This window comes from Drosophila simulans, chromosome X (assembly GCF_016746395.2).
Source record: "Drosophila simulans strain w501 chromosome X, Prin_Dsim_3.1, whole genome shotgun sequence".
NCBI classification, from domain to species: domain Eukaryota; kingdom Metazoa; phylum Arthropoda; class Insecta; order Diptera; family Drosophilidae; genus Drosophila; species Drosophila simulans.
Window position 1 is genome coordinate 8,801,672 of NC_052525.2, and position 18,360 is coordinate 8,820,031.

Genomic DNA, 18,360 nt, shown 5'->3' on the forward strand with positions numbered 1-18,360 from the left:
CTCTTCAGTCGTAGGAGTGTATTAACGGTATTTCGTAATCGCGACATCTGGCCACACCGCACCGTCTGCGAAAAAAACCCAAAAGTCGCCGATTTTGGCTGATTATTGCAAAAATAATATTAACTATCCGTTTGCTGTTCGTGTGCTCGGTTCGGGTGTGCTAAAGTAAAGCGCAACGCGAGGAATTAGTGCAAATTTACCAGCGGCTGGACACACAAAACGGAACTTTCGCACTTGGCCTCCCTCCGCACGCCCCCTCGCCGACGCCCCTCGCCCCTCACACCCCTCAGCCGTTCGTCGGACGCCGCTGTTCGTCGTGCGTTTTGTTGTTGTTTCCCCTGAAGCACTCTCTATTTGTATTGTTTCAGTTATTAGTTTTTTTGTTGTTGTTGTTATTGTTGTGTGCTTACACTTATCGGTAACGGATAACGGAATCGAAAGATATATAGTATATATAGTAAGATGTCGAAGAACAAGCTGAATCTGGTGCTACCGCCGGTAAATACGGAGGCAACTGTTGCCGCCGCCACAGTGGCGCCGACGCCGCCGTTCAAAACCCCCTCGGGCACAGAGTAAATATTATACATAATATCCTTAATAACTGACTGGTTTTTTGGCCACCCATTCCCATAACACCTCCCGCCCCCTCGCTGTTTCCCCTTCCTTTCCCCGTTTTCGATTTCTCACTCAGTGGTAAGATAATCCTGTTGTTTTGCGAGTCAGGTGGGTAATTAACATCCATCAATTGGTTCGAGGAAATCCATCCAGCTGGAAGAAAGAGACAGTCGGAGAGAAAGAGCACGTACTCTCTCTTTGTTTGTAGGTGTGGGTGGTGCTCCTGTCGTGTGACGCACATGTACACAGCGAGAAAAAAACTTACTGAGTAAATACAGTAAACTGTTTTAGTGCTTTTTGGATTAATTAATTAGATGACAAAGTCAGATTCGAAGAAAAATACAATTTATAATTTAATATCTCTAACACTTTGTGCTACCTTTATCGTTTTTTTTCTGAGCACCAAAATGTAGGCAACATAACGTAACACATGCATTTCTTATCATTAGGGAAACTGGGACCCGCCCCTCGTCCAATCCCATCCCCTACTTTCAAATCCCATCCATTGCCTGCACATTTTACATTTTCGTTTTGGATCGCAAAAATTCATTAAGAGGTTAAATTAAAGCACACACAGTTTGCTGGGGAAGCCCAAGACGAGCATCGATGCGCTGACAGAGACGCTGGAGGGTCTGGACATGGGCGACACGGAACGCAAGCGGATCAAGGTCTTCCTCAGCCAGAAGGAGAAGATCGGCGAGCTGTCCGACGAGGATCTGGAGAAGCTGGGCGAGCTGGGATCGGGCAATGGCGGCGTGGTGATGAAGGTCCGGCACACGCACACACACCTGATCATGGCCAGGAAACTGATCCATCTGGAGGTGAAGCCGGCGATCAAGAAACAGATCCTGCGCGAACTGAAAGTCCTGCACGAATGTAATTTCCCGCACATTGTCGGTTTCTACGGCGCCTTTTACAGCGACGGCGAGATCAGTATCTGCATGGAGTATATGGACGGTGGATCACTTGACCTGATCCTCAAGCGGGCCGGTCGAATACCGGAGTCCATCCTTGGCAGGATCACGCTGGCCGTGCTTAAGGGCTTGAGCTATCTGCGAGAAAAACACGCCATCATCCACCGTGACGTCAAGCCGAGCAATATCCTCGTCAACAGCAGCGGCGAGATCAAGATCTGTGATTTCGGCGTCTCTGGCCAACTGATCGACTCGATGGCCAACTCCTTTGTGGGCACCCGAAGCTATATGTCGGTAAGTAACTGGAAAGCTGATCAAAATCTATAATTTAGTGTATTAAACTACGGAAGGTTGATGAAATCGGCGAAAGTATTTGAAAAAGAACATTGCAATAGCGAAACAAGGAACTCATCTATGCACAGATGCTAAAAATAGCCAACTATAAGTGATCTATATAACTCACATGCTAATGTCTTCTTTGTTTCAGCCGGAGCGACTGCAAGGCACCCACTACTCCGTGCAGTCGGACATCTGGTCGTTGGGCCTGTCGCTGGTGGAGATGGCCATCGGCATGTACCCCATCCCGCCGCCAAACACCGCCACCCTGGAGTCGATATTCGCCGACAATGCGGAGGAGACCGGACAGCCGACGGACGAGCCCAGGGCAATGGCCATCTTCGAGCTGCTGGATTACATTGTGAACGAACCGCCGCCCAAGCTAGAGCACAAGATCTTCTCCACCGAGTTCAAGGACTTCGTGGACATATGCCTGAAGAAACAGCCCGACGAGCGGGCAGATCTCAAGACCCTGCTGGTAAGCAAACGCAACGTCGCAATTTCTGCAGATATATATATAATCAAGCTGTTTTATGTGTTCTTTGGCAGATTCATCCGTGGATAGGCAAGGCGGAAAAGGAGGAGGTGGATATATCCGGCTGGGTGTGCAAGACAATGGATCTGCCGCCGTCGACGCCAAAGCGTAATACGTCGCCCAACTAGATGCCTCTGCGTTCCGGCCCCCATTTTCTCTATCCTCCCATATCCACACTTGCTCTTTGTTCGACAGAGCGTTGACGCTGGGCAAAACAACTGAACTATTATTATTATTAAATCGAAAATAAATAAATCGAAGTCATACCATGTACGATGTAATGTTCTTATTATTTGCATTGGTGGGTTTATTTTATAGATATGGTTGCGTAATGGAAATATGTGCATCTTCGTCAAGATTGATTAAACAAAAGGAATATCTTTATTATTAAGATAATGCATAAAATGACGTGTTATTACTTATCTTGCAAAAGGTTGTATAAATAAGCGAATTATTTGTATCTCAATTAAATTTTGTAAAATAGATTTATTTTATTTAGACTTTACTCCAATTTTTGAAATACATTAATTGAAAAATATTTATTTAACCGATCTAAATTAAATGGGAATCCCCTCAAAAAAATATTTGAAACAAAATATACTGAAGGTATTTTTGGATGTGAATGCATTTTGGTCACACTGTGAGAAAATAAATATATCAACTCAGTGTTGCCAGAGTGTGTCACAACAGCTGTGAAATTTGTATATAAACACATAAACTAAACGCAAAAAAAAACACACAGATACGGGCGCTCGGGCAGCTTGATAAGCGATTTACAGTTACAGATCCAGCACGCAATTCGCGGTCAATTGAAACGATTTAAAGATCGCGAGTGGAATAGAGCAGAGGCGACACCAACACACCAGACAAACACGAACGCGCACTGTGGCAAGAGGCAGCGTTCTTTGTTGCAAATTACCGTTGCAGCCACCTTTCAGCGCCACCCCCTCCATCGGCCCCACCGATCCGCGATCCACGATCCGCCTTCTGCCATCCGCCGCCAGCCAGTTGCTTCCAGCGAGTGATCCGATGCAGACGTCTCGCTGAAAAGGAGCGCAAAGCGAGAACAGAAGAAGAACCATGTCGGCGGTGAACCAGAAGGAGAGTCCCAGCCGGGACTCGACAGCCTCCACATCCGGGCACATCTCGATGCTGGCGGACAACACATTGGAATCGCTGTCGCGGGACTACAGCCTGGGAAGCTTGAACTCGGCGGGCAGCCAGGATGAGTTCTTTCGGTGCCGCGACCATGCAGACAACATACTCAAACGGATGCAGCTCTACGTGGATAGCCAGCAGCTGTGCGATGTGGTCCTAATCGCTGGCATCGATGGAAAGAGGTGAGAGCACTCTAATTCTGATCCTGGAACTACGATTCCTGGTGTTCCTTCACTACGATCGATGTTCGAACTCGGCTTTTCGGCTTTCCAATCGCTGGAAACGATGGTCGGTAAGCAGCGGGGATCGGGATCATGGAACCTCTAGTTTCCAATGCCAATTTCCCATGCCCTTTCCACGGAGACAAAGGAATGGAATATGGCATTTCAAATTGGAAAGTTCATTAGCGATTTCCTCCCGCTTTCCCTTCATCCCGTCCACCACCTAACCCACCTCCGCCCTCCCCTCCTCCTGCCCCAGCTGACCTTCACTTGGGTTCTTTGTCTGCTCTCTTTGCTTTTTGTTGTTGTGGTTGTGTTGTCTTGTGTTGTCCCCAACGCAATTCCAACAGTGCACACTCACACGCAAGATAGTAGCACCACGCACCACCAGGAAATGCAGCTGCGGGCACAATAATAGCAACCAAGAAATTAAAATACAGCTGCTTTACAAATAATTGCAAGGAAAAAAGTTTAACACATCTGGTTTTCACTTTTGAGTGCATACTTAATTTCTATTTGCACAATTGCTCATTTTAGGTCGGCTTAAATTCACTTATCTCAGTGAGCATGCACAAAGTTAATTTAGTGAATTTTATTATTTTGACAGTAACTGCATATCTACAGAATTAGCTGTCCATCTATAAGAGTACGCTTTAGATTTCAAAGTTTAAACCGATCCAGAAGGATTGGCTAATACTCTATGCTCAGTTGTTGGAAATATTTTGACAATCGATCGAGTTTTAAACTTCTCATCGTTTATTTTTGCATTGTTTGGAATTACACTATAGTTTATGTCTGGGCCGTTCAAAATTTGTTTTGCTTATCAGCAAATGTGCCGATAAGCAGACCATTTGTTTATTACATCAATAATGATATCGATTTGGATAAACTTAATTGGAAGTAAACTTGGCTAAGTGAAAAAATAGCAAATTACTTGCATTTATCCGTTTCTAAGAAACTAGTGAAATATCCTTGATCTACACACCGAATGTCCTTCTCTTGTGACCGCTGCTGTGCGCATTATTGCAACGGTGCAGAGGAAGAGAAAGACGGAGCAAAAGAGCTCCCAATTTCGAGCTCCAAAGAGTGAGAAAGAGAAACAGAGGGTCCCCATTATGTAGATTTTGTTTTTGTTCGTGGAACAATGGCGATGCAACGCAACTGAGAGGGAAGTAACCGTCTCAAGAAACAAAGACAACAACTGCAGCATGGAAAGATACAGATACAACGATTCGCGATCCGAGTGCAGTAGTTGCAGCTCTATTTGATTTCGCTGCACTCAACCGGTTTTGGATCGTGAAAACCTGTCGATCTGTGCCATGGTAAACAAAGGGAAAAGAACCCACGAGCGGCCACAGTTGCGGTCACGAAAGTAGTGACACCACGAGCTAATGTTTCTTTGGGTTAACTCTTGCGAAAGTGTTCACAATTCAACGATTTCACTTTGCTCTTTCAGGGTGCCCGCCCACCGCCTGGTGCTATCGGCGTCGAGCGCCTACTTCTCGGCCATGTTTACGGGATCGCTGCGCGAGACCAAGGAGCAGGAGGTGACCCTCGGCGAGGTGCACGGCGATGCACTGCATCTGCTGGTCCAGTACTGCTACACCGGATTCATTGAGATGCGCGAGGACACCGTGGAGACGCTGCTGGCCACCGCCTGTCTGCTGCAGCTGAACGCCGTGGTGACCGCCTGCTGCAACTTCCTGGCCCGTCAGCTGCATCCATCCAACTGCCTTGGGTTCGCCTTCTTTGCGGAGCAACAGAGCTGCACGACGCTGCTGCGTCTGGCGCAGGCCTACACCTGTCAGTACTTCATGCAGGTGTGCCAGAATCAGGAGTTCTTCCAGTTGAACGCCGATCAGTTGGGCAAGCTGCTGAGCAGCGATGATCTCAATGTGCCCTCGGAGCAGGATGTCTTTCACAGTCTGATGTCGTGGGTGCGCCACGATTCCGCTGCCCGTGAGCAGCACATACCGGAGCTGTTGGCCCTGGTGCGACTGCCCCTACTGCAGCCAGCGTTCATCATGGACCACGTGGAGAACGTGTGCAATGCCAACGAGTGCCAGCAGCTGGTTATGGAGGCCTTCAAGTGGCACCTGATGCCCGAGCGCCGATCCCGGATAGCCACGGAGCGAACAACGCCGCGCAAATCCACGGTGGGTCGTCTCCTGGCCGTCGGCGGCATGGATGCCCACAAGGGCGCCATCAGCATCGAAAGCTATTGCCCGCGTTTGGACAAGTGGACACCGTGGAAGCACATGACCGGTCGTCGCCTGCAATTCGGCGCTGCTGTCATGGAGGATAAACTGATCCTAGTGGGCGGACGTGACGGGCTAAAGACCCTGAACACCGTAGAGAGTTTGGACCTGAATACAATGGCCTGGGCACCGCTCAATGCCATGGCCACGCCCCGTCATGGACTGGGCGTGGCGGTGCTGGAGGGTCCACTGTATGCGGTGGGCGGACACGACGGCTGGAGCTACCTGAACACCGTGGAGAGGTGAGAGGGCAATGAATTGATGGATATGTACATATTTGTATAATTGTGCAACTGAGTAAACATTTTCCAGATGGGATCCTATTGCGCGCACTTGGAGCTATGTGGCGCCCATGTCCTCGATGCGTTCCACCGCCGGCGTGGCTGTCCTGGGCGGTCGCCTGTATGCGGTGGGCGGACGTGATGGTTCCGTCTGTCATCGCTCCATCGAGTGCTACGATCCGCACACGAACAAATGGAGCCTACTGGCGCCGATGAACAGGAGACGCGGCGGCGTGGGCGTGAGTACCATGTGTGCATATCCTTAATGGCCTTTCTCTTAATAACCAGCCCTACCAGGTGACGGTGGCCAATGGTTTCCTGTACGCCTTGGGTGGCCACGACTGTCCGGCCAGCAATCCAATGGTCTGCCGCACGGAGACGGTGGAGCGCTACGACCCAGCCACCGATACCTGGACTCTGGTGAGCTGGGATTGGGTTATGGGGTTGGCTCATCTCCTCACTTCTAATCGATGTCATCTCATTCCACAGATCTGCTCACTGGCCTTGGGCCGGGACGCGATCGGCTGTGCCCTGCTGGGCGATCGCCTGATCGTCGTCGGCGGCTACGATGGCAATCATGCGCTGAAGAGCGTCGAGGAGTACGACCCGGTGCGGAATGGATGGAACGAGCTGGCGCCTATGGCTTTCGCAAGGGCCGGCGCCTGTGTGGTGGCGATCCCGAATGTCATACCGCCGGCGGCTCAACAGCCGCCGCCCAGTGCTACAGTTTAGTCTAAACCCAATCCACTTTCGGTTGCAGTGTAGGCTCGTTAATTGCATCGCTTATTTCGGATAGAAGGGCCAGCTTTTTGGAAACGATTTGCATTTACCACCCAGCCAAATTTATACTGTATTGTATTTGATCGTAGATGTACCGAAATTCCTATTTGATACCCATTATTTGGGTAGAGCTTTATAAATTGCATTTAATGCTAGTAAATTTGTCAAGATGTTTCGCTCAACAGTTAATGCTGCACACAAACTGTAGATTTATACCTTTCTTGCATTAATCTTAAAAATCCAAACATTCCACATTTAGAAAAGTTATTTTCCCAAATTTACTAGTTCATGTATAAAGCATTTCCATTTACTTGTAGATAGTAAGAGACTTTAGAAGGCTATAATCAAAAGTAGTTTTATAGGTAGCGTGGTCTGAAAGCGATACACTTAGCGAGAGAACACTGCCCCCGTTCTATAGTAGTTGTTGTTACTGTTGCTGTGAGCTGCTCGTGGTTGTTGCTCGTGTTCCCTAACCCGGCAAGTTTGAAACTGCAGCTCACCTCGCCTCGCCTCGCTCTCGTCTGTGTTCTGACATGATTCCCTGTGGTATGGCATACACCCAGAACTCACCCACTTTCGGCACACACCCCAACCCAGTATTCCCCCCATAACTCTGCACTTTTCGGCTTAAATCTACAAATTAGTAAATAAAAAAAGACAAATCTGTGAAATCTCATAGGATTTAAGAAGTGCATGTTGCGAGGCTTCCAGTTCCAATCTAAAATCGATCCCTAGCTGTAATTAACCAACGTATTTTACACGATACCCTAGTTTCTAAAATTCTCCATCCCACTCACACCCCATGGTGTCGTACGCTTCACACACTGCACGCCATCTCGCTCGCACTGGTGACGGGCCCACACATTCCATATGCATAAATCGTATACACATACTTATATCCTAGACAAGACTGCGCCAAGCCAAAATTCAAAAAACCAAAATTGCTCATTTTTGCATGTGAAGTGTGCGAAACCATTAGAAAAACAAAACAAACAAAAAAACGAACGAAAACAATCAAAAAGACAACTGCAATTGCTTAGTTTTAGTTAGTAAATACTTATCCCATGGAATGATTAATTTCGACTTTTGCATCGTCATTTTGTACCGATATTATTTTTAGTAAATACTAGATGTGTGTGTGCGTACAGCGAGCATTCATTTCTAATTGTTTATTATGTTTTTATTTCTTTCTTTTCCCTTTCCCTTCGATTGCATTTAAAAAATAAAGAAAAAGAAGAAGTGGAAGCCAGTGAGATTGGATCCAATCTGCTATAATAGGCGTCCCAGATCTGTCGAGTTTGTCGACTACTATAACATGTAAATGCTAGACAGACAAGACAACAAACAAAGCAAACTATAAACATTTAAGCCAAGCTACAAAAAAAAAAAAAAAACATAAGAAAACTTGTTAAAAAACAAAAAAAAAAAAAACAATCCAAATATTACGTATTATTTTATATTTACACATATATATATTTTTACACAAAACATACACTGCGAAATGTATACACTGGATATGTATTTTTTCTAATAAAATCGAAAATTAAACGGTTATTCGCTGTATTTGATAAATCGAACATATCAAATAATACTCTTTTGGCGGTTTAGCGGAGATTGTTCTTTTTAATAGGTATTTCAAAAATTTGAAATAATATATTTAAATTTTCAAACTTTCTGATTGGAAAACGATTTGTTTTTTTAGAATATTAGTGGTAAGGGCGTACCGATAGTTGGCCTTCGATGGTTGAGATATCTGGCAACGCCGCGTAGTATATTAGAACGGCCAAGGCGCGGTCACATTGGCGAAAATTATAAAAATTAATTAAATTAACTTAAACGACCTAAAAAGCGAACTCAACGAGAGCTTTGAACGGCCACCGTTGGCGACATGGAAGCGGAGCACCTAAAACGACTAGAGGCCAAGGAGGCGGACCACATTCCCGCCATCCTGGACGAATTCAACACGAAGGTGAGCACTGCCTGCGGTTTCTCCCGAAGATTCAGCCAGAATAAATACCCTTCCTTCCGCCCTAGAATGCGGATCTGCTGGTCTTCGACAGTTTCCGCACGGACAACCTGTGGCACGAACTCTGGCTGGCCATCTTTGGCATATTAGACGACCAGCGGCTTAGTCATCTGCATACGCAGTGTCTAAACACGGTGAGGATTCTAACGCGTGACGAGTTCAGCCTGCAGACAAACTACATCGAACAGGAGGTTAACACCCTGCTGAAGCTGGCTAGGATTGAAGCCGGCTCACTGAAGCTGCCAGCCACACCGGACGAGCTTAAACAGCAGGAAAGCAAGGAGCCCCAGCTGGAGCCCAGCCAGGCCCAATCGGAAGTGATTGCCGAAGCACTCAAGTGCCTGTGCAACCTGGTCTACCAGAGCTCTGACTGCAGACGTCAGTGCCTGCGGCAACACTGCCTGGATGCAATCCTGAAGAGGGTGGCGTCCTCAATGCGACATCCCTGTGCGTTGGAGTACTATGACATGAAGCTCCTCTTCCTGCTTACTGCATTGGAGCCGGCGGCGCGCTCTCGCCTCCAAATCGATCTGAATGGCCTCACCTACATGACCAAGTGGCTGGACGACAAGCTGGTCGAAGAGTCCGTTGGCGAGGAGCAGCTGAACATCATCTGCGAACTGCTCAAGGTGATGTTCAACGTGACCAGTGCTCCGGACAAGAGTCCCAACGAATACGAAATTCAAAGCTTGCATTTGACGGGAGTGCTGAGGGAGCTGCTCCTGCGTTTCGGCGACTTGGCCACTGAAAAGGATCGCGCCGTCGTCACACACGCCATCAATCTGCTGACAAACATCTCCGGCAGCTGCCTGACAGAACTCACCCTGCGCTGCTCCAATGCCGAGTTGGAGTCGCACAAGGAAAGAGAGCAGGACAACGAGAAGGAAAAAGATACAGAAGCTGGAGCGGGAGCCAAACCCCGTGAGTGCTGCTCCCAGTGCTTCGCAAAGCGCAATGTTCGGAGTCTGGACGTGCTGCTCCGCTACTTACGGCAATCTCTGGCCCAACAGGAGGCCGAGGCTAGCTCGCATGAGTTGCTTTCCCCAGTGCTGACCGTGCTGGTGAAATGTGCGCGCAGCGATCGAGTTATGCGTCACTATTTGCGCCAGGAGATTCTGCCGCCGCTGAGGGACGTTAGTCAACGACCTGAGGTTGGTCAGGAGCTGCGCAATCATCTGTGCCGGTTCCTTACACTGCCCGCGATGATCCTGCGAGATCTGTCCGCCGAGCTGCTGTTCGTACTGTGCAAAGAAAATGTCGGCAGGATGATCAAATATACGGGCTATGGCAACGCAGCCGGGCTCTTTGCCAAGCGGGGCATACTCGACTGCCGGCGAGTGGAGGGCACCGACTACTCCTCCGACAGCGAGGACAGCGACACCGAGGAGTACAAGCAGCAGCAGCAGGGCATCAATCCAGTCCTTGGCTGCGTGGAGCCGCGCAGCAAGTCGCATCTAGACGACATTAGCGAAGAGCAGAAGGAATACGAGGCTATGCAGCTGGTCAATCTCATCGAACAGCTGCGTCAGGGCGGGATCGTAAAGCCGGCGATGATCGACAAGGACGGGCGCCCGCAGCCGCTGGAACACATCCTTCAGCTGCAGGAGGAGCTTCCGCAGCAGCAGCTCGACCAGAAGCGGAAAACCTAAGCCACAAATGTATTGCGGGATCTGCTATGGCACAACTTCCAAATAGCTACCAAAAAATCACCCTAAACTCTGCATTTATTCCATAAGCTTACTGTCGAATGTAGCTTCGAATGTGTTCAAAAAGCAGATTGGCTTAGGATTGTTTTTTTACATAATTTATATATTTTATACCACATATTCGAGAACATCTCATTATATCCTACAACTTGTTAACCAAAAACGATTTAATCTGGCTTTGATTTTAGTGATCAGCTTTTGTCTAAATGCCATTTAGCTTAAATAATTATAATCGATCCAATTAGCTTCAATTCGTAGATAAGTTCGGTTTCCCAACTTTTACAGAATTTCTTTAACCATGAGTAGGACGTTTTTCTTATTAAGTTATTATGCACTTCCTTGTTGTTTTGTTGTCCCGCGAATTGTTCTCACTTTTAGAGTTGATACCATGGCATCCCATAACGTACGGCTTGAACAAATAACTAAATGCAAAACAATCGTTGGGGTCTTCCAATTTCAGGAAGTAGGGAGCAGATGAACACAGGCGAACGTATACCAAATCTGAATTCTTTATATACACGCCAACACTATAAACTAGGACGACTTTTCATTTTAATAGTTAAGTGCATGTATGTATTTATAAAATTCCAATTATACACTTAGAATCTAGGAATGAACTCAAATGAAGGCTCTTATTCCGATTTCCAGTTTTCTATTACAAATGATGTTGCATGTGTGTAACACTAACTATAGCTCTAGAATCTAACTAAACGAACTACAAAGTCTATCTATGACAGACGCCAGTGAGGAGCCTTCAAGTTTTGGATATCGACACGACCATGCAACCACACACCCATCCTCACATTGTCATGTCCATGTCTAATCTATGTTGTAAATTCCGCATAATAGGGTAAAGGAATAATTCCAAAACTTTGTAAAAGTTACCTGTCTTTGATCTATATACAAGAAATCCTATATAGAGCTTTATTGTGTTCAATTTGCTATAGCGATGATACTAGTAGATCAACTTATATGCATCAAAACATAGTAATATTTTGTGTCGTTGATGTGTGTGCGAGTCTAAATGTACGGCTATCCTAAGCTTAACAATAAAATAAATCAATCAAGGTCTTGCTAAACCAACCAAGCCACCTAGTTTCCTATTCGCAGTCCTTTGAAACTAAATGTTACCTATTAATATTGAGCCAGAGTGATAAAGGCCGACCTCAAGGCGGCTTTTTGTACGAAGAAACGTTCTGTCTTTATAAACCCAATAGAAGATACAAGATAGATAGAAACGTTCTACGACAAAGAAAATCTTCACTCATTGCATTCGCGTTTCAAAATATATGTATGTATATTGCGTCAAGACTGGGACAAATATTCAAGGACATATCAGTTGCTCTCCGGCGATGAGTCCGCCTCCTGAATGTCGTCCTCCGTGGGCCTCAAGTTATCAAAGCGAGCATTGTGGTTGTGTTTATGGTGGCGATGGCGGCACGACTCGCAGCTGTGAACTGGGAGTTCTTCTTGGACATCTTGGGCCAACATCCGGCGATATTTTTCCTCCTCCCTTCGCTCATCCAACCAAAACAACTCGTATATGCGGTCGTGCCCCCGATTAAGTTCATTCGCTCGCTCCAGATCTTCACAAATCTGCTTCGGGGGGGTGTATTTGAGAAAGTAGTCGGCAATCTTGCTGTCGTTGTCCTGTCCCGGGGCATGCTCCAATCCGATCAGCTTTTTTGAGTGGAAGCTATCGTTCGCATAGGTGGTCGAATCATTATGCTGACCCTTGGACAACGATTCATCCGCCTTCTTCTCAGTATGCTCACACACCTTTCGTTCTATTTCCTTGATCGTCATGGACTCCTGTTCAGTTGTCTCCTTCAAGGGATCGTTCTCCGCCTCAATGCGGCGGCGCTGGTTGTCCTTTAGCTCGAGCTCCCGTTGCATTTGCCAACTTTCCGCCCTCTGAAGAATCATCATCTGTAGGCGATGCTTCTCATCTGAGCTAATTTTCGCATAGGTGGTCGAATCATTATGCTGACCCTTGGACAACGATTCATCCGCCTTCCTCTCAGTATGCTCACACACCTTTCGTTCTATTTCCTTGATCGTCATGGACTCCTGTTCAGTTGTCTCCTTCAAGGGATCGTTCTCCGCCTCAATGCGGCGGCGCTGGTTGTCCTTTAGCTCGAGCTCCCGTTGCATTTGCCACCTTTCCGCCCTCTGAAGAATCATCATCTGTAGGCGATGCTTCTCATCTGAGCTAATTTTCGCATAGGTGGTAGAATCATTATGCTGACCCTTGGACAACGATTCATCCGCCTTCTTCTCAGTATGCTCACACACCTTTCGTTTTATTTCCTTGATCGTCATGGACTCCTGTTCAGTTGTCTCCTTCAAGGGATCGTTCTCCGCCTCAATGCGGCGGCGCTGGTTGTCCTTTAGCTCGAGCTCCCGTTGCATTTGCCACCTTTCCGCCCTCTGAAGAATCTCCATCTGAATGCGATGCTTCTCATCTGAGCTAATTTTCGCATAGGTGGTCGAATCATTATGCTGACCCTTGGACAACGATTCATCCGCCTTCTTCTCAGTATGCTCACACACCTTTCGTTCTATTTCCTTGATCGTCATGGACTCCTGTTCAGTTGTCCCCTTCAAGGGATCGTTCTCCGCCTCAATGCGGCGGCGCTGGTTGTCCTTTAGCTCGAGCTCCCGTTGCATTTGGCGCCTTTCCTCCCTCTGAAGAAGCTCCATCTGTAGGCGATACATCGCATCTAAGGGAAACGTATCCCTTGTGATGGAGATCATGCTGTGGTGTTTCTCTTTGGATTTCTTCTCTTGGCACATCTTGTTTGAGTACCGATTCCGTGGAATAGGCGCTTTAGCATCCATCTGGCTCTGGGACTTTTGCCTCATCCTCGGGGGACTATCTTTGATGTTGTCCTTCTGGGTCTGAATGGAAGAATGCGCCGATCCGATCAGCTTTTTAGAGTGGAAGCTAACGTTCGCATAGGTGGTCGAATCATTATGCTGACCCTTGGACAACGATTCATCCGCCTTCTTCTCAGTATGCTCACACACCTTTCGTTCTATTTCCTTGATCGTCATGGACTCCTGTTCAGTTGTCTCCTTCAAGGGATCGTTCTCCGCCTCAATGCGGCGGCGCTGGGTGTCCTGTAGCTCGAGCTCCTGTTTCATCTGCCGACCTTCCTCCCTCTGAAGAATCTCCATCTGTTGGCGATGCTTCGCATCTGAGGGAAACGTATCTCTTGTGATGCAGAGCATGCTGTGGTGTTTCTCTTTGGATTTCTTCTCTTGGCACATCTTGTTTGAGAACCGATTCTGTGGAATAGGCGCTTTAGCATCCATCTGGCTCTTGGACTTTTGCCTCATCCTGGGGGGGCTATCTTTGATGTTGTCCTTCTGGGTCTGAATGGAAGAATGCGCCGATCCGATCAGCTTTTTCGGATCGCTCTCCGCCTCAATGCGGCGGCGCTGGGTGTCCTGTAGCTCGAGCTCCTGTTTCATCTGCCGACCTTCCTCCCTCTGAAGAATCTCCATCTGTTGGCGAGGCTTCGCATCTGAGGGAAACGTATCTCTTGTGATGCAGAGCATGCTGTGGTGTTTCTCTTTGGATTTCTTCTCTTGGCACATCTTGTTTGAGAACCGATTCTGTGGAATAGGCGCTTTAGCATCCATCTGGCTCTTGGACTTTTGCCTCATCCTGGGGGGGCTATCTTTGATGTTGTCCTTCTGGGTCTGAATGGAAGAATGCGCCGATCCGATCAGCTTTTTAGAGTGGAAGCTAACGTTCGCATAGGTTGTCGAATTATTTTGCTGACCCTTGGACAACGATTCATCCGCCTTCTTCTCAGTATGCTCACACACCTTTCGTTCTATTTCCTTGATCGTCATGGACTCCTGTTCAGTTGTCTCCTTCAAGGGATCGTTCTCCGCCTCAATGCGGCGGCGCTGGTTGTCCTGTAGCTCGAGCTCCTGTTTCATCTGCCGACCTTCCTCCCTCTGAAGAATCTCCATCTGTTGGCGATGCTTCGCATCTGAGGGAAACGTATCTCGTGTGATGCAGAGCATGCTGTGGTGTTTCTCTTTGGATTTCTTCTCTTGGCAAATCTTGCTTGAGAACCGATTCCGTGGAATAGGCGCTTTAGCATCCATCTGGCTCTTGGACTTTTGCCTCATCCTGGGGGGGCTATCTTTGATGTTGTCCTTCTGGGTCTGAATGAAAGAATGCGCCGATCCGATCAGCTTTTTAGAGTGGAAGCTAACGTTCGCATAGGTTGTCGAATTATTTTGCTGACCCTTGGACAACGATTCATCCGCCTTCTTCTCAGTATGCTCACACACCTTTCGTTCTATTTCCTTGATCGTCATGGACTCCTGTTCAGTTGTCTCCTTCAAGGGATCGTTCTCCGCCTCAATGCGGCGGCGCTGGTTGTCCTGTAGCTCGAGCTCCTGTTTCATCTGCCGACCTTCCTCCCTCTGAAGAATCTCCATCTGTTGGCGATGCTTCGCATCTGAGGGAAACGTATCTCTTGTGATGCAGAGCATGCTGTGGTGTTTCTCTTTGGATTTCTTCTCTTGGCACATCTTGTTTGAGAACCGATTCTGTGGAATAGGCGCTTTAGCATCCATCTGGCTCTTGGACTTTTGCCTCATCCTGGGGGGGCTATCTTTGATGTTGTCCTTCTGGGTCTGAATGGAAGAATGCGCCGATCCGATCAGCTTTTTAGAGTGGAAGCTAACGTTCGCATAGGTGGTCGAATCATTATGCTGACCCTTGGACAACGATTCATCCGCCTTCTTCTCAGTATGCTCACACACCTTTCGTTCTATTTCCTTGATCGTCATGGACTCCTGTTCAGTTGTCTCCTTCAAGGGATCGTTCTCCGCCTCAATGCGGCGGCGCTGGGTGTCCTGTAGCTCGAGCTCCTGTTTCATCTGCCGACCTTCCTCCCTCTGAAGAATCTCCATCTGTTGGCGATGCTTCGCATCTGAGGGAAACGTATCTCTTGTGATGCAGAGCATGCTGTGGTGTTTCTCTTTGGATTTCTTCTCTTGGCAAATCTTGCTTGAGAACCGATTCTGTGCAATCGGTATTTGGCTCTTGGACTTTTGCATCATCCTCGGGGGGCTATCTTTGATGTTGTCTTTCTGGGTCTGAATCGCAGTCTGAGCATGGGCCTTCGCATCGGTGTGGAATTTGCCTTGAGACTGTGCCTGCGGTTGCCCGGGGCTTTTCTTCCAGCGACTCACGGCTGCCGCGGCCGCGGTCGCCACGGCATCCAATTCCCGTTGGATCGCCGCATTGTTGTGTCGGCATTTGTGCACAGATTTTCGTTGTGCACCAGGAGCAGGAGCAGCAGCAGGAGGAGCAGCTGCAGGAGGAGCAGAAGCAATAGGATCTGGTCCGTTGATCTCCTTCGACTTCGCCTTATGTGCGGAGCCTAGCGGCTTAATGTTTCTGCGCGACTGGGTCACCTCGACGGAAAATGGCTCCTTCTTCCTTTTTTCCACCGGGTAATAGGTCAGTCTGGCACTCATTGTAATGGGGAAGGGATGTGGATGAGTTGACCACTGGTGATTCGCCAGGCAGTTATGTTAATTATGTTAGTATGTATGGTTGGGCTGGGCTTATTGGGCCTGCCCTTATGAAACTAATATTACACTTAACTAAAGGCACACTTACAATTTTGAATTTTCACATCCTCATACCACACAAACAGGAATATGTTGTTAACCTAATAATAATAATATTAATATAATATGTTTCTTAAGACATATTTACTGCTAGTTTATTTTCAATTTAAACTATTGTGATTAAATGAAATTTGTGGCTAGAAATGATGAATACTGACTGAGATACCGCCTCCAAATCGATCGGGGTCTTCCAATTTCTGGAAGTACGGAGCAGATGAACACAGGCGAACGTAAACCAAATCTGAATTCTTTTATATACACGCCCACACTATAAACTAGGACGACTTTTCATTTTAATAGACTCGCCGAGCGATTTCAACCATTCAAGCTTGCCAGCCTGCAACAGGTTGAAGAAACTCAGGACCAGCAGAACCAAGCGCTTCAAATGGATCTGCCAATCACGCCGTTTGAACCCTGCGAGGTAGCCGAAGTCATTGTGCGCCAGAGTAACAACAAAGCACCAGGACATGACGTCATCCCATATTTTGGGTTGCTAAAATCGTACCTGGAAGGAAGGAGGTTCGCCGTGCGCTTTCATTCAGCAATTTCCACCGAGCACAACGTGGCAGCTGGTGTTCCACAAGGTAGTGTCCTCGGCCCCCTGCTCTACTGCCTGTATAGCCACGACATGCCGCAGCCGGATGTAAGCCTTTACGGGAAATCTATGTTGACCACATTTGCCGATGACGTGTGCGTCACCTACAGGTCCCGATGCGAGCACGACGCAGCCGATGTTATCCAGGACTTTGCATACCGGTTCTCGGACGCAGCCGATGGTATCCAGGACTTTGCATACCTTTAAAGCGGAGAACGCCACCGCCCGTCTACATCGAGGAAGCCCCCGTACCACAGCCGAACGCAGCAAAGTACCTTGGAGTGCTTCTGGATCGCAGACTCACATTTTCCAAGCATGTGACCGACATCAGAACACGCCTACGTGCTAAGGTGGCGAAGCACTACTGGCTACTTTGTTCGCGAAGTAAATTGTCGCTATCCAACAAGCTGACCATTTACAAACAGATCTTAGCACCAAACTGGAAGTATGGGTGCCAAATCTGGGGCTTGGCATGCGACAGCCAAATCAAAAGAATCCAGGCCATTCAAAATAAGGTAGCAAGACTTATCACCGGCTGCGAGTGGTTTGTTCGAAACACCACTCTGCACAGAGACCTGAAACTCGCTACTCGATTTTTGATGAAATTAACCAGCACTCGAGCAGATACCATGACAGGCTGGAGCGCCACAGAAATCGGCTGGCCAGCGCTCTAAACAGATCTCGCCCACCAAGGAGGCTCAATAGAACGCAACCGAGGGATCTCATTACCCGATCTCCTTTGACAAGGGTCCGCAGAAGCTGACCCTAATCTTAAATCCTATTTGTTACATGTGATTGTTATGTAATTGAGAAGCCAGTGAGGAGCACTTGAGGAGCCTTCAAGTTTTGGATATCGACACGACCATGCAACCACACACCCATCCTCACATTGTCATGTCCATGTCTAATCTATGTTGTAAATTCCGCATAATAGGGTAAAGGAATAATTCCAAAACTTTGTAAAAGTTACCTGTCTTTGATCTATATACAAGAAATCCTATATAGAGCTTTATTGTGTTCAATTTGCTATAGCGATGATACTAGTAGATCAACTTATATGCATCAAAACATAGTAATATTTTGTGTCGTTGATGTGTGTGCGAGTCTAAATGTACGGCTATCCTAAGCTTAACAATAAAATAAATCAATCAAGGTCTTGCTAAACCAACCAAGCCACCTAGTTTCCTATTCGCAGTCCTTTGAAACTAAATGTTACCTATTAATATTGAGCCAGAGTGATAAAGGCCGACCTCAAGGCGGCTTTTTGT

The 18,360-nt window shown here is 47.4% G+C and overlaps 4 protein-coding genes across 8 annotated transcripts; 3 read left to right on the forward strand and 1 right to left on the reverse strand.

Moving 5' to 3' along the window:
• Nucleotides 1-14: 14 nt before the first annotated feature.
• On the forward strand, nucleotides 15-2,673 carry LOC6725528 (dual specificity mitogen-activated protein kinase kinase dSOR1). 2 transcript variants are annotated; one of them, XM_016173657.3, is made up of 4 exons: nucleotides 15-572; nucleotides 1,184-1,823; nucleotides 2,017-2,343; nucleotides 2,415-2,673. In XM_016173657.3, the coding sequence occupies exons 1-4, from the start codon at nucleotides 463-465 to the stop codon at nucleotides 2,526-2,528; spliced, it is 1,191 nt and encodes a 396-aa protein (XP_016038664.1). In that variant the 5' UTR covers nucleotides 15-462; the 3' UTR covers nucleotides 2,529-2,673. The 2 variants fall into 2 exon arrangements, with proteins under 2 accessions (XP_016038664.1, XP_016038663.1); XM_016173656.3 differs by having other exon boundaries at nucleotides 1,193-1,823.
• A 352-nt stretch (nucleotides 2,674-3,025) lies between these two features.
• LOC6725530 (kelch-like protein 5) lies at nucleotides 3,026-8,652 on the forward strand. Of its 2 annotated transcripts, XM_016173658.3 has the most exons (6): nucleotides 3,026-3,740; nucleotides 5,236-6,279; nucleotides 6,350-6,557; nucleotides 6,616-6,738; nucleotides 6,808-7,044; nucleotides 8,327-8,652. In XM_016173658.3, the coding sequence occupies exons 1-6, from the start codon at nucleotides 3,481-3,483 to the stop codon at nucleotides 8,417-8,419; spliced, it is 1,965 nt and encodes a 654-aa protein (XP_016038665.1). In that variant the 5' UTR covers nucleotides 3,026-3,480; the 3' UTR covers nucleotides 8,420-8,652. The 2 variants fall into 2 exon arrangements, with proteins under 2 accessions (XP_016038665.1, XP_016038666.1); XM_016173659.3 differs by lacking the exon at nucleotides 8,327-8,652 and having other exon boundaries at nucleotides 6,808-8,263.
• Nucleotides 8,653-8,832: 180 nt separating this feature from the next.
• Nucleotides 8,833-11,917, forward strand: LOC6725531 (synembryn). Its single transcript, XM_039296871.2, has 2 exons — nucleotides 8,833-9,067; nucleotides 9,133-11,917. Exons 1-2 carry the CDS (start codon nucleotides 8,987-8,989, stop codon nucleotides 10,771-10,773), a joined length of 1,722 nt encoding a protein of 573 aa, XP_039152805.1. The 5' UTR covers nucleotides 8,833-8,986; the 3' UTR covers nucleotides 10,774-11,917.
• Nucleotides 11,918-12,102: 185 nt separating this feature from the next.
• On the reverse strand, nucleotides 12,103-16,467 carry LOC120285294 (calponin homology domain-containing protein DDB_G0272472-like). Of its 3 annotated transcripts, none has more exons than XM_039296869.2 (2): nucleotides 15,471-16,467; nucleotides 12,103-14,186 (listed from the first exon to the last, which is right to left on the reverse strand). In XM_039296869.2, exons 1-2 carry the CDS (start codon nucleotides 16,339-16,341, stop codon nucleotides 12,166-12,168), a joined length of 2,892 nt encoding a protein of 963 aa, XP_039152803.1. In that variant the 5' UTR covers nucleotides 16,342-16,467; the 3' UTR covers nucleotides 12,103-12,165. The 3 variants fall into 3 exon arrangements, with proteins under 3 accessions (XP_039152803.1, XP_039152801.1, XP_039152800.1); XM_039296867.2 differs by having other exon boundaries at nucleotides 12,103-13,929; nucleotides 14,260-16,465; XM_039296866.2 differs by having other exon boundaries at nucleotides 12,103-16,464.
• Between the last annotated feature and the right edge of the window lie 1,893 nt (nucleotides 16,468-18,360).

Coding starts and splice junctions, on each gene's coding strand:
- LOC6725531 (XM_039296871.2), top strand. CDS start 8,987: ATGGAAGCGGAGCACCTAAAACGACTAGAGGCCAAGGAGGCGGACCAC. Junction 9,068..9,132: donor TGGACGAATTCAACACGAAG/GTGAGCACTGCC, acceptor CTTCCGCCCTAG/AATGCGGATCTGCTGGTCTT.
- LOC6725530 (XM_016173658.3), top strand. CDS start 3,481: ATGTCGGCGGTGAACCAGAAGGAGAGTCCCAGCCGGGACTCGACAGCC. Junction 3,741..5,235: donor GCTGGCATCGATGGAAAGAG/GTGAGAGCACTC, acceptor TTGCTCTTTCAG/GGTGCCCGCCCACCGCCTGG. Junction 6,280..6,349: donor TACCTGAACACCGTGGAGAG/GTGAGAGGGCAA, acceptor AACATTTTCCAG/ATGGGATCCTATTGCGCGCA.
- LOC120285294 (XM_039296866.2), bottom strand. CDS start 16,341: ATGAGTGCCAGACTGACCTATTACCCGGTGGAAAAAAGGAAGAAGGAG.
- LOC6725528 (XM_016173657.3), top strand. CDS start 463: ATGTCGAAGAACAAGCTGAATCTGGTGCTACCGCCGGTAAATACGGAG. Junction 573..1,183: donor AAAACCCCCTCGGGCACAGA/GTAAATATTATA, acceptor GTTAAATTAAAG/CACACACAGTTTGCTGGGGA. Junction 1,824..2,016: donor GCACCCGAAGCTATATGTCG/GTAAGTAACTGG, acceptor TCTTTGTTTCAG/CCGGAGCGACTGCAAGGCAC.